Consider the following 14,428-nt stretch of genomic DNA (forward strand, 5'->3'; position numbering starts at 1 on the left):
ACAAGTGTCTTCTAGCAGATGATGATACGGAAATCATAATATGTGGTGACTTCAACTATGCCTGGTTAAATAGGCCAACATCTAAATTCAAAGAAGATGGCAGCATGTTCAATGGTAATCTGCAAGATCGAGGTGTCAGATGGAAAAAAGAAATAGCATTAAGAGAGTGCATAATGCTGAACGGAGCGACTCGTGGCGACATTCCACCTGGCTTTACTTGGATAGGTGGCGTGAGCAAAAAGACGCTCGATTATATCTGGGTGTCTAAAAATCTTCTAGCAACAATCTTGTCATTCGAAATAAAAAAGACTCATAAGAGTGACCATAGTGCAATGCTGCTAAGTTGGGAAAAAACCACAAGATCTGTCCCAACCAAGTATCTTGAGAATATAACAACAAATAACAGAGCAAACAGGCTGCGAATGAGTGCACCTCAGTTGATAATGTTGACAAACAACCTGGAAAAAGCGCCTTCAATAACCTCAAGGATAAATTACCCCTTGTTAATACACTTCTTCAAAGGGAGGAATACAATCCATAAAGGTTCTGCAAGCGAAGCAAAACATCCTTTCAATGCAGCAATAAGCCAGGAAAAGAAAAAGCTACGGGACGATATAAGGCTCCTGAAAAAAGTCGATCCAAGAATTGCTACCATCAAAATAAAATCTAGACGCCAGAAATATCGCAATTGGATAAAATCCGTTAATATCATGCGATTGCAGTCTCAAGCTGAACAGATGTTAAAATTGATTATTACGAAGGACAGTAGACACATTTGGGAGATAATTAATAATGGTTGCTTGAATAAATCTTATTCAATGGCGAATGGAGTGAATGGAGCCAGCTGGGTCGCTCACTTTTCCGCTGTCTTTGATGATTGCAAATCCATCGCTATACCCTCGCTATTAATATCCTCTACAAGGTGGAATGTAGCTGACTCTGCGGAAGACATTGAATGGGCAATCTCGAAACTAAAGGCATCCAGAGCTGCAGGCCCTGATGGTATTTCAAACGTGATGTTAAAATCTCACAAAACCCCATGGGCCAATATGATGAGTTCCTTGTTTGAACGAATCTCGCACGAAAAGGTTTTGCCGGAGTCTTGGTTAAGAGCAGTGGTGGTCCCAATATTCAAAAAGGGCAATCGGGACGATCCTAACAACTATCGCCCGATTGCCCTTTTGGACACAATCGGTAAGGTCTTTGGTGCCTTCCTGCAAAAGCGGTTAGCAAATTGGGCAACTGCGGCTGCCGTGTGCGATCCCAGGCAAACAGGGTTTAACAAAGGAGTAGGAGTTGAATTAAATCTGGTCCTCCTAAACTTTTTAAAACTTGATGCCCTGAAGAGAAAGAAAATGTTGTATCTTGCCTTTATAGATTTGAGCCAGGCATTTGACAGCATAAATCGCAACCTCCTTTGGAAAAAACTAAATGAATGGAATTGTCCAAACGATCTATTGGAGCCTTTGATTGCCCTCCACTCAAAGACGTCCTTTCGAGTAAGATTAAATCAGCAGGGTGACTTGTCAGACGAAATAGTCACAAAAAGAGGTGTGAAGCAAGGATGCCCGCTTGCTGCTCTACTCTTCAAACTTTTCATTTCAGACTTATCTTTGGCATTTAAGGATCAAAGGATTTTTCCGCCATTAGTAAATGGCCAACAAATAAGCTGGGTCATTTACGCTGATGACATCGTGCTTATAGACTCCACTCCAATTGGGCTCCAGAGACTACTGATTGCGTTTCAAAACTACTGCCTGCTAAACGACCTACTAATCAACTCCAACTAGTCGGAGATCATAGTGATTGGAGGCGGTTCGAAAGCACGCCTTCATAAATCTCGCTGGCAAATAATGGATAAACAACTGGAAATATCAAATAGCATAAGATATCTAGGCGTGCAATTTAACAATTCGATTCGTGAGTGGGATTGGACACAAAATCTGGTGGCCCGTATGCAAATGTTTGCACTGCAAGGGGCAAAACTGCACGCGGCATATGGCAAATTTTCCTTCAAACCAATCATAACCTTCTACCTACAAAAAGTGACGCCTGCGATAACCTTTGGAAGTGAATCAGGCTGGAACATACCCCAGGCCTTGTGGAATAAGCTAGAGGGAAACTTTTGGCGGAAAGTCCTAAGGCTGCCAAAACACTTGCCAATGACAGCGATACGATACGAATTATGCATTGAGTCACTCTACGGTACAGTCCTGTGGAAATCCATCTCCACCTTGAGAAAAATGATGCTGGTTCATGCCACAATACCATACGAAATTTTGCAGACAGTCTTAGAGCACCCTTCTGCTGGTTTGCTAAACAAGTGAAAGGACAAGCTGATTAGCATTTTACATAATGCCGACATTTCTCTTGAGACCGTAATCTTGAGACCGCAAGTGGCAAAACAAAAATTTCGACAACAAAATTGGATTGTAAATGAGGAGGCAAGAAACAAAATGGCTTCGTCCTTGGACCTTGGAAGTACCTTGACTAAGCTCATGCAAGTAACAGCGCCTCAATGCCCCTGGGCTGCTTGCGCGCTATACAAATTTAAATAAATAAATAAATAAATAAATAAATTGGACGTTTTGCCAAAATTCCTGGACAGATTTCCTTCAAACTACCATAGGAACATGTTCCTTCGATTACGCCTCAATCTCTATAATACCAAAGAGATCCTCGTAATGCGGCGTGAGATATCTCCAGCGGAGGCTCAATGTCGTTTCTGTAATCATGCAACAGAATCATTACGGCACTTAATCACTGCTTGTGAGGCGATTGCTGAGCAGCGCAAGCTGCACTTAATCCATTTTGCTCCTTTATCCGGAAACATGGATGCATGGTGGAATTATTTGATTGGTGGCATAAATACTCAGTTAATTTGTGCCACCATAAATTTTCTGGACTCTTTAGATTTATCCAATCTGGAGGGCCTGGTCTGAGGGCTGAGCATCCCTTGGTTTCCGTGATTGGTTTCCGCGATTGAGATTGAGATTGAGTATGTGTGGATACTAGAAGACAGTAACTGTAACTTAAAGTTGTCTTTCCTTTGAACAAACTAATGTTACATAAAAAATAAAAAAAAATAAAAAATCTAATCAAAATCAAATCGGGCTTGGAGTGGCTTGTAGGGCAATGGAGCATTGCCTGAAGTGGCAGCCCGTGATTCTACGATGATGGTGACAGAATGGGACTCTGTTTTGGCTAGAGTGGGCCAGTTTCATAGGGTTGCTACACTAGTTTTAACCAATGTTAGGAAGCAGATCTGTTTTCAAATACATTATTTGCAACACATTTGACCAAAAACACCCCCTTAGGTAGTACTCAAACAGTCTGTTCTGGATAGTAATTAATTGTAATATGTGATAGTGGGACACTTTTTCAATGGTGTCTGGACTGATTTTATGCCCCAGTCTGACCCCGTTAACATGTGTTCAACTTCAGGAGTGCACACATTAAACATTCTATCATAACCAGTTCTATTGGCAATTAATCATGGTGAGCGAAAGCGGGAAGAAAGCAAACGAAGACCAAGGAAAAGGTAAAATCAAAGCTAGCGAAAGCTGGAAAGCGGTAGAAGAAAGCAAATCGGAATGACAGAAAATGTGCGCTAGAGGCGCAGAAATAATGAAAGAAAGCAAAGTGCGCTGGCGTCACGATAACAGCTAAGAGTGGGTGCAAGACAGGCCCGAAAATGAGGTGAGGGGTACAAGCAATCCGAAACAGGTAAGAGGGTGCAAGCAACCTGACAGACTGGAAAAGTGAAAGTAAAAGTGAGAGACAGTCAAGAGAGGGTGCAGGCGACCGCAAGTGAGAAAGAGTGTGCAAGCAACCCAAAAGAAATACAGTGAGTGCAAGAGGCACATTGAAGGGCAAATTAAGGTGGAAGAGGACACAGTGAGAAACTGAAGGTGCAAGAGAGCACAGCGGAAAGTACAGCGAAGTGGGCAAGAGGAACAGGAAGGTGGAAAGAAGGTGCAAGTGTGCACAACAGGAAAAGAAGGTGCGCAGGAAGCACAGTAAAGTGGAATAGGATAGAGTGAAAGAGGCACAGAAGAGGAAAAGGGGCCAGAGAATAAGGAGAGGGGCTAGAGATCGGAGTGGTCGTGCCGTGGAGGAGTGAAGAACCGGGCGTTCTTGAAAGTCTCTGATACTAACCTCATGAAAGGTACATCCTGACAAGAGGAATTTTTTGTCTGTTTGTTGAACTTCATAAAGAGTGGCCTAGGCTTGAGGAATGGTACACTAAGAGACCCATTAGAGACATTGTTGAACTTTGTGAAGAGAGGCCTAGACTTGGGGAAGGGAATCCCAAGAGACCCAAAGGCATTGTGAACTCTATTGACTTAGGGCAAGAGCCCTGTGTGGAAGGTTCCACGGGCAACCCTTTTGAGTTTAACTATTTTGAACTGGCAGACTACACCTATTGGTAAGACTACCTGAAACCAGCTGTGGTTTACATTTCTTGCTTTTTGAACCACTATTTTGTCTTTAAGAAGACTTCCTATCACATTTTGTCAAAGAGTGAGGGCAAGCATAAATTAAGGCACAGGCGGATTTTGGTTTTGGACTTTCAGACATCGAAGACCCTTAGAAACATAAGTTGAGGAAACAATCCCTTTAGCTTTCTGGGCCATTTAGGTATTGCAACAACCCCAGAACTTTATTAAATAAAGATTTTGAAACTGTTACCTTTGAGTCTGTGTTTCTCTTGATACCAGTGTTCGAAGTGGGCGGAAGCGGTCGGGAGCGGTGCTCCTCTACTTCTTTTAATTAAGTTTTACCGTTCCTATACTTTTATTTTAAAAAGAAACCGTTCCGGAACGGTTTCGTTTTAAAATAAAAGTGTAGGAAGAAGTTGAAACTTGCACTTTCAGTGCACTGCACTGGACGTTCCCTTAAATAGCAGGCTCATGCGTTTGGGGGTTTGTATTGTGCATGGGAGGGGGTGGGGCGATGGGGTTTGTGGGGAGCCGTGCAGACCAGTAGGGAACATAGTTAGGTCCACTACTTCTTTTCGTACACTTCGACCAGTGCTTGATACCATGTTTGTCTCACAGTGCTAAAATATCTAATGCATGAGGGGCTTAAAAGTGTGCCCGGGCAATCCTGGAATTTCAATGTCTTATTTGCTTGGCCATCTCTATATGTTCAACCCGCAGTCACACTCAAGCCTGAGCCCAAGAGTGGCACAGTAAAGAACAGACTGTGTATGAAGGTGAATGTTGTTGGTAGCAGAAGGTAAGGCAGTGTGAAGGGAGTATAGCTCAGAAGCAAGAACAGGCTGAGCACCACTAGTTAAAATCCTGGATCTGCGTGTAAACGGCGACCCCGGGCATTAAGTGCATTATGAATACCTTGCACGTGCACGATCCGAATGTGCAAGGCCCAGTAGGATCGTTCCCACCTGCCCCCACCTCTTGGCTTGTTGCGCCTTGAGACACACACGTGTATAGGCACATTACAAATGAACAGCAAAATAAAACAAGTGGTCAAATTGTCATCCTGGCACTCTGGTGTCAAAAAGGTCATTATATAGAGTGGTTTCCGTGTGTCATTTCATGCTAGACTATTTTTAGTTCACAGTGAGATAGGGTGGGGATTTACTTGGGAGTAGGCTTTCAAAGTACATTATGTGCGGATACTGATTAGCTGTATACACTTAGGAAAGGTGTTGTTGATTCTACTTTATACACTAATATAGGTACTGTCTACTGCAGTAACTGACGTATATTTTGCTCTAAAGACTACTGCGTACATTCGCTCACAGAAGCAACACAATATCATGGCATAGTCATTGAAAACATGACCTTGTCAGCCAAAGACAGATGAGCTGCGCCCTATGCCATATTAACCTCACTTTGTGATATACATATCTTGCTGCAAGAAAAGGAAGACTTAAGGGTAATTAATGGCATGCATTAACTGAGTTAGAAAAAATATAGCAGAAGCAGTTCTGTAATATGCTAGAATATGCTGGCAACCACATACTATACACACTACAGTACTTTCCCCAACATTCTATTTCTAAGAACCTTTGACTCGCAGGACGAATTTGGATGAAAACAAAACAAAAATCTGGCAAGGGGTCCTCCAAACTGGACATTTTGGTGAAAATGTATTTAATGGATCAAACGTTATAAAGAAAACTAAATAAAGCTGTTTTCACCCTACTGCCATTCATTTACCCATAGAGAAAAAGGGGCTTCATTTGAACACCTATGGTGTGAAAACCGCTGGACGGATTTGCACCAAATAAGAAACAACTTGGCCACAAAATGCTGTAGATGTGCCTTTTTTTGGTTTGGAGTAAAACCGTGCAGGTTGTTTAAATGTTGATTGAGAAACGATTTGTATATCTCCCATGGTGCAATACAGTACTAAGCTGCCATTTTGTTTCCTCAATGCAAGCGATTTTCATGTATTTCCACAGAGTAAAAAAATATAGATCTGGATAAACTATACAAATTGTCATCATGACAAGCTACACATCATCCAACACTATTCTGCACCTCTGGATTGATGGGTTACTCCCCAAAATAAAGGCTCAAGCAGAAGCAGCTCTAGGATAGCCTACAGCAAACTAGCAACCAGTGCAGAATATGTTGCAGTATTCTATACACAATTCATATGCTAGACTTATTTTTAGGAGTTGCCGCAGTTTAGTTGTGAATACTGTAGTTACCCATATCACATACCATTAATGTGTGCAGATATGGCAGTATGAAAACTGCCAACTACAGTATTCAACACAAAATGTAGCAGAATTCTGTACCACGTGTAAGCCAGCGGATGAGAACCAACCCACCGGTGCGTTTTGCTCAAAATAGCTTTGTCAAGGCAACTCGCAATCTAACACACGCCTTAAAAAGGCTCGCCATTTCCTGTTTGAATCACATTTTAGATACATCTAACGACCAATGACTCGAACGTGGCCATCTTGAAGCGTAGAGCGCTCCCCTGTCTCAGAAGCATTCAATAATATATTGCAGTGGAGTGTGCACTATTTATGTAAGGCACGAGTGATGGGTAGGACCAGTGGTTCACCGCACACAGATTTACCAATATTTTGCTTCTGTTTTTTTGCAGGTATTCTTTGCACATTTTCATACTGGTCTTGCTATCCTATGCAATCATGACGACTGCGAGCACCCCTAATTTGCACAGGTATGCCAAGAACGTTCTTTAAACTGAGGCCTAGATTACTGCAAGCTACTGTAGCATGTTGTTTTATTTCCTCTGAGCATGCTTTAATGAACAGGTACAAAGAATGCAGCACCTTCCTTGAAAGATTTCAGACACCCCCACTCCCATCACTACTGCTGTTGTCAGAAAAAACGATGAAAGTCGGAATAACAGCTGAGACACAGTTCCCTTGTTTTTGGTGTCTTGCCAAGTGGGATTGCGCATGCCAAGGCTTAAAGCATGCTGCTTTGGAAATGCGGTTGACCTAGCTGAGAGCCATCAGGGTGTGTCAGGAAATGCGGTGTAAGTGAGCACTCAGGAGCTGTTTGCTGACGAAAGGGGTTTCTCCAGATCAACTGTGTGAGAAAACAGACAAAAAAAGCCTGTGTGGAGGCGGAGTGCTTTGAAAGTTTTTTTTTTTTGGATAAAACATTTTATTGCATTTTAAACAGACAAATACAACAACATAACACATACAGGGTCATCAATTGCACACTCTCAAAGTCCTACCATTATTGGAGTAGGGTTATTCACGAGTCTGTAGGTTAGATTCTCCTTACAAAATATAAAATGTATCAGGTCACCAAAATGGCTCCCGGTAGTCCACATTGATGATGCATTTTAGGCTGCGTTTTAGTGCGCGTCCTCCCATTTCTGCCATATCTTCTGCGCCTTCACAGGGCATCCTCTAGCAGCATACACCCTGCGCTCCATTGTGACACAAATGTCTACATCTGCCACCCATTGTTCATATTTAGGCGACACATCAGAGCCCCATAGTTGCGCCAAGTGCTTTGAAAGTTTATAATGCAGACCATAGCAATGGCAGCCACAGTGATCGTGCCAGGGGATCAGTCACCGACCCCTCTAGGCGCCTCTCTGGTGCCCGGTTCGCCCTCTTTGCTTAACTTAGTTAAAACAAAAAATATATAATGGGTGTGAGGTGTACCACGTGTGCGGAGTGGTACGCCACCTTCGGAGACTTCCTGGGAACCATGTTGCTGAATGGCATGGGGCCAGTGTGCTCTTGTTCGTCTAGTCCTTCCGGCATGAGCCATTTCACTGTGCGCCTTGACTACTTCCACCTGGTGCTGGCTGCTGAGTGTATGTATATGAATGTTAGCAACAGAGTGTGTGTGTGTGTGTGAGAGTGTGTGTTTGTGCAGGTGTCTTTGCATGAGTGTGGTATAAGGGCGTGCGCATGGTACATGTGTTTGTGTGGTAGGGGTTGTGGGTGGGGCACTGTAGCACTACTCTGTCCCCGAAGGTGAGATACAGAGTAATGCTAAATTAACCATTACTGGCATATATAGGCAGCAACTTTATGCATGCGATGTACATTGACCCTTACTGGAAAACAGAGGTTGTGGTGGCCGATCATGCAAGGGGCTCACAGTGACATTACTGGCACAGGTAGGTTATGGCCGCAACCTTGTCACAATGGTGTAAAGTGCTCCTGTGTAGTATGCATGGCATTTATAATGTTTTACCCTGGAGAACCAACTCTAAATTGTATTCCTTTTTACATCGTTTTTCTAAGATTGTGCTGCAAGATGCATACATTCTGTACATCATTTTACATCTGTTTCTCGGGGGGACTCCATCTCCCCCCGAAACCCCGTAAATAATTTTGTGCTCCCTCGCTATGCACAGTCGCTCGCGCTAATTTGAAGAAATATTTAGGAGCATCCAAATACACCAGACATGACTGTACATGAATCATGAAAAATATTGGATTATTTTTCATTGGTTTCTCTAGAGAACCAATTGTATATTGTATGGCTTTCTTCCTTATTTTGTCAAATAATTTGCTGAATATGCATCATTTCACATTTCAGCACATTATTTAAAAAAAAGGTGTAGGGATCAACCCCGCTCCCTGAACCCCCTTAATTATTTATTATTTTAGGCTGTGCTCGGTCGCTCAGATTAGTTTGAGGAAATATTTAGACCCCTTTATTGAAAATGTTCACCAGGCATGACAGGCCATGAATCATGAAACTAACTGGATTTTGTTTCATGTGTTTCCCTAATTAACCAATTGCAAGTGGTGTGCTTTTTTACACATTCTCAAAATATTGTGCTGCCAAATGCATCATTTTACCACATTATTTTGAAAAATGGGGAGTTTGGGGGAGGGAGAGGGGTACGGAAACATATTTATCATTTTGGGCTCCCTCTGTATGCTCAGTCACTCACAGTAATTTGTGGCTCATCCATGAAACGATGAGAATCATGGTGCCCCTTCAGGAGTTATCCTCCCCACTTGGCACCAAAATCTGCCACTGCCAAACTGCAGGAAGGAACTGCACGAATTACCTTTCAATTCAATAACCTGCTTCTCATATACATCTTTAATACTAGAACCTCTCACAAGGACAACATTGCAGTTTTTCTTGGTTTGTACCTAAACGGAATTCAGAAAGTAAATACTTACTGCAGTTATGGAAGATAGTCTGCATCTGTGGAGCCCTAAGGTTGTCCCTGCTCTGAGCAAGCATCCCTCCCGCCTGTGGAACCAGAAGCTTTACTGCCCGTAACCTTCTTTGGGATCCACAAAGTATCCACCTCCAGTGCAGTCAATGTTTTCTATATATAGTACAGGGCCTGCAGTAGCGGCCCTGTAGCTATTGTTAAGTTGCTCAACCCATAGGAAGAGCAGCTTTTGGGTGGCTTATGACTTTTTCGCCGTTTGATGAATCGTGACCAAACTATGAAAAAACAGTATATGACCACCTCTGAATGATTTTGCAAAGTTTGGTGTTGTTTCATCAAGGGAGTGCAAAGTTATAGCGGGAGGGGGGGTGGGTCCCAAAACATTTGAAATCCAGATAGACATAAATTATACATTGAAAAGATTTTGCTCACGCCTACAGCCCAAACGGCTGGATGGATTTGCACCAAACTTGCACGAGGAGCGGCAGCCCGGTCTCACAAAAGAGTCCTTTTGCAAATTTGGTATACATCCTTGCAGTAGATATTTTTTTTCTTAATGGCCAAAAAGTAGGTCCCAAAAATTAATTAGTGATAGCTGCATCCGGTCCGTGGACTCACTCCCTGGTTTGCTGTGAGCGGACGCCTCTGGGCCAATCAGAGAGCTGCGTAAAGTTTGTGGACATCGTACGTGCCCGATGATTGGCCAATTAAAAACATGAGGTGTGTCAAAATGTTTTAAATGGTCGCCATGTTGGTTTCGCGAACTGCTCCCGTAGTCCACGGACATCGCGATAAAAACATATTAAAAACACATTACTATTGTCGAAGAATGAAACAATCTCTGGGGAGGTGAGGAGTGATGAGGATGGAATGGGATATGTCCAGGAAAAGCCAAAAATCTGGTGTTTTTACTCCTCCGAAGTACGCAAACATCTAAGATGTCCAGGGACATTGTTGAGATGTTCACGAACTTGACAAAAGCTTGAGGACATCCATGCATATTTCTGCACTATAGGGCCATTTGAGAGCAGTTTTTGGATGGCTTGTAACTTTAGCGCCATTCAATGAAACTCCATGAAATATTGCAATATAATTTTACACCCAACTTCGAATGATTTTGCAAAGGTTGGTGCCGTTTCGCCAAGAGGGGGGAAATTAGAGGGGGTTCCAAAAATGTTTGAACGGTTTGTACATTTTGTGTTGTTAGACAAATCTGCGTACAAGTTTTCAAAAAGATTATAGACTGAAACTTGAATGTTTGTACAAAGTTTGAATGTATTTTGTCAAGTGGGGGCTAAGTTATATCACTATTTTTGTAACTACATTTTGACACTTAAAAAAAAAAACATGGTCGGATTTGTTGCAGCAAACTTGTGTGAGGAGCATTGGCAAGGACCTGAAAGCATGGTTTCATAAATGTGTCTGTGTTTTATTTTTTGAAAGGTGCCATAATGTAGGTACAAAAAATAGTGATATACCTTTAGTGAGTGAGGTATAGCCTGTGGCCATGGCCAGTTTTGGCCATGCCCCAGACAATCTGCCCACTGGCCACCAGGGAACGGCAATGGTGTTAAAATAGGCAATGCCACCAGGGACCAGCGATGCGGTAAAGTTTTTCAAAATCAGGATATGTTTGAATGGGAAAGAAAACTCTACTCGCAACTGCAGCCCAAAGTGCTGGTAGGGATTGCAGCAAACCTGCACGAGGAGCATCAGTAAGGACTTGAAAGCATGTTTTTGCAAATCTTTCCTGTGTTTTATTTTTCCCAAAGTGTCAAAATGTAAGTAAAAAAATAGTGATATAACATTGGTGCCTTGGCAGTAGGCCTGGCCCCCGGCAAGGACAAATCTCTATTCTGATTTGTTTGTTGGGCCGAAGTCCATGCCCCATGGATTGTGGAGACTGGCCATGGTGGCAGCAAGACATGAGCACTGGACATTGGTCAGAATTAGGAGGGTATAGTGGACACTGAACTAGGATGCAGGCTAGGTGCAGTGGGTAACGGGTGGTTTTGTGAGGCTTGGGTCATGGTTGAGTCTCATGCCGTATGCAATTCAACCTTGACTTGCAACTCCAGCATGTTCTGCTGAAAACGACACATGAATTCTTTCATATATGTGAAAAGGAATTATTAATAACTTATATACAGTGATGTAACATCGTGAAACATTTTCACTAATAAAAACATTTGAATTTCAATGAAAAAGCTTTATTAAAGGGACTTTATGAAGTTGCACTAATAAAAACCTATGAAATTCACTGAAAACAAGTTGTTAAAGGGTCGTTATATTTAAGTTGCACTAATAAAAACATATGAAATGTATTGAAAAAAACATTGGTAAAGGGATGTTATAGTTGCAAGGTAAAATTGATATACTAAAGAAATGTGCCGTTTTGGTAAGCTATGCAACCATATCTCGCGCCGCCACCATGCACTGCTAGGACTAACACCCAGGACATCAAAAATGACATCACAAATAGCATCATTGATGACATCACTGATGACATCAATATTGATGAAAAGTCCCGACAGGGGGTTCTGTTTAGAATGTTACTAGCAACATATGACAAGTGATCGGAGACCTCTCATAAACTACTCCATGTATCACAAAATGTAATTATTGAAACAGAAACATTCTATTGAAGTGTTGTTAATACAGCAATCTAATAACGCATACACATAGGCAATGGCTGCAGCATGGACCATAGTTGTAGAGTATTTTTAATCTGGTAATATTGGCCAGAAGAATCACAAATCCAAGCCTATCAGAATCTTGACGGATGTTAAACTGGAATTAACAGATAACCATACAAGAATTACTACACACGTGTTAGTACAAAATATATATATGGAGAGCATCAATGCATACACAACACATCTGAGGCACATACAGGGAAACTTTAGTAAGGAGGAAAAAAACACCATGAGCAGAAAATGACACTAAGACTAGAGTTCATCATCAGGTATAAAATATAAATTGTCTGTCTGGGGCCTGCTTATGTACGTGCACGATGAGCCCAGGCAAAACCCTAAGAAAAGTGCCGTAAGAATATAGCACAAGGGCAAGGCCTACATAAAGCATCTTTAGAGTATGTGTATCATGTTTTCAATGCGCTATAGTCAGATCACGTCCTCTGCTTAAAATTCTCACTGTCGCTGAACAAAAACAACTGACCAGATATGTTATGTCATCCGTGATATCATCAATGATGCTATTGTGATGCCATTTTTTATGTCCTGTGGGTTAGTCTTAGCGGTGCACGGTGGTGGCGCAAGTTATGGTTGCATAGCTTCTTCTGGCGAACTTCTTTGGTTTTTCGATTTTACCTTGCAAACATAACGTCCCTATAACAGTTTTCTCAGTGAAAATATATATATATGTATATATATATATATATATTTGCACCACACACACACGCACATATAGGACGGCGACTAGATAAGAACAGCTTGCATTGACTTTTCCCAAAATACTTTTGCTGATATCTTTTGACTCACTAGACAGATTTTGATGAAACTTCCAAAACAAAAAATCCAAAACAAATATCTGGCAAGGCTCCTCAAAACTGGAAGCCTTTGCTCAATCGTTCAAATGCTATTAAGAAAAAAAAACAATCTATTTTCTGTCTGCTCCCATTCATTTGCCCGTAGAGAAGTTGCTTCCTTTGCATACCCGCAGTGTGAAAACCACTTGATGGATTTGAACCAAATAAGATACAACCTGCTGTAGATGTGTTTGGGTTAAATCCATGCAGTTTTTTAAACGATGATGAAGAAGATGCCCCTTGGGCTCAAAAACAACAAACATTTTATATAGCTCCCACGCTGCATTGCAGTAATGAGTCTTTTCACAAACGAAAGACCGCAATTCTTTTTCTTCAATGCTTATGATTTCCACAGTAATCCCGACAGAAGCCGAAAAAGAAAAGAAGTAAACGAAAACCGCCATCTTTTTTTCTTTCAACATGAGCCGTTGCCAAAGGGCTATTTTAGTTACCAGCCGTATTTTAGCTAGGATGGTGACTTGACATGCCAGGGGTACAGTCATGAAGTGCCAGGTCACGTGCCCAGCAGAGCCATTACTCGCAAGGGTCATTGGCTTCATATGCCAGTACAGCCTCATATGGACAGTTACTGACATCTCATGCATGTTAGTACCACATAATAGGTATAATAATAATATGCTGGAAACTGTTTCTTATGCTCAGTGATGCTGCAGCTGTCCGAGTGGAAAGAAAGTACACCCAGAAAACGCTATTTATTGTCATTGAATCTTCATAGCCCGGGTATAATCAGATATTCTATGCAGGATACAGCCTCAAATTCCCAAATACTTCCACTGTATGCCATGCATAGACAATTTTGCCAGTTATTGTCGTTATATATGGAGAATGCAGGTGTTGCCTTCATACGCCACTGAAAGTGCTGGTTGAAGTATTTTGCTATATTTTGGCCCCTTCCTGATTTGACGCACAGGTTTTCTTCACATTTATTATTGCTTTTTCCAGCCACACAAGGCTCTTCCTCAGGTGGCCTCATCTTGATCATGCGAAGTCAACAGGGAGTATCTCCCTGTTGCCAACCCACATCCGCACACTGCCACTGACATCCAGCACCCATTCCCCAGGCCCTCCATGCCTCCCAACGTATCTGCTTGTTCAGAACTTTGGTGCCAGCGCTCCTCCAGTTTGCGGCCGCCACCATGGATATAAAAAATTGACTAAGCCCCTTTTCCTATGGTGGTGGGCATTTTGTTTTTTGAAAACTTAAAAAAAACGATTTGCACCCCAGACACACTCCTAGGG

At 42.1% G+C, this 14,428-nt stretch overlaps 1 protein-coding gene across 1 annotated transcript in view; it reads left to right on the top strand.

Annotated features, from left to right (window-relative positions):
* Positions 1 to 14,428, top strand: part of MBOAT1 (membrane bound O-acyltransferase domain containing 1) — a 773,590-nt gene that overhangs the window by 219,021 nt on the left and 540,141 nt on the right. The window contains exon 3 of the mRNA XM_069613577.1: positions 7,090 to 7,167. Within this exon, the coding sequence (XP_069469678.1) occupies positions 7,090 to 7,167 (78 nt within the window). The remainder of the gene's footprint in view (positions 1 to 7,089; positions 7,168 to 14,428) is intronic.

The sequence above is a fragment of the Ambystoma mexicanum genome, chromosome 5p (assembly GCF_040938575.1).
Source record: "Ambystoma mexicanum isolate Mex_15411 chromosome 5p, UKY_AmexF1_1, whole genome shotgun sequence".
Taxonomy (NCBI): Eukaryota; Metazoa; Chordata; class Amphibia; order Caudata; family Ambystomatidae; genus Ambystoma; species Ambystoma mexicanum.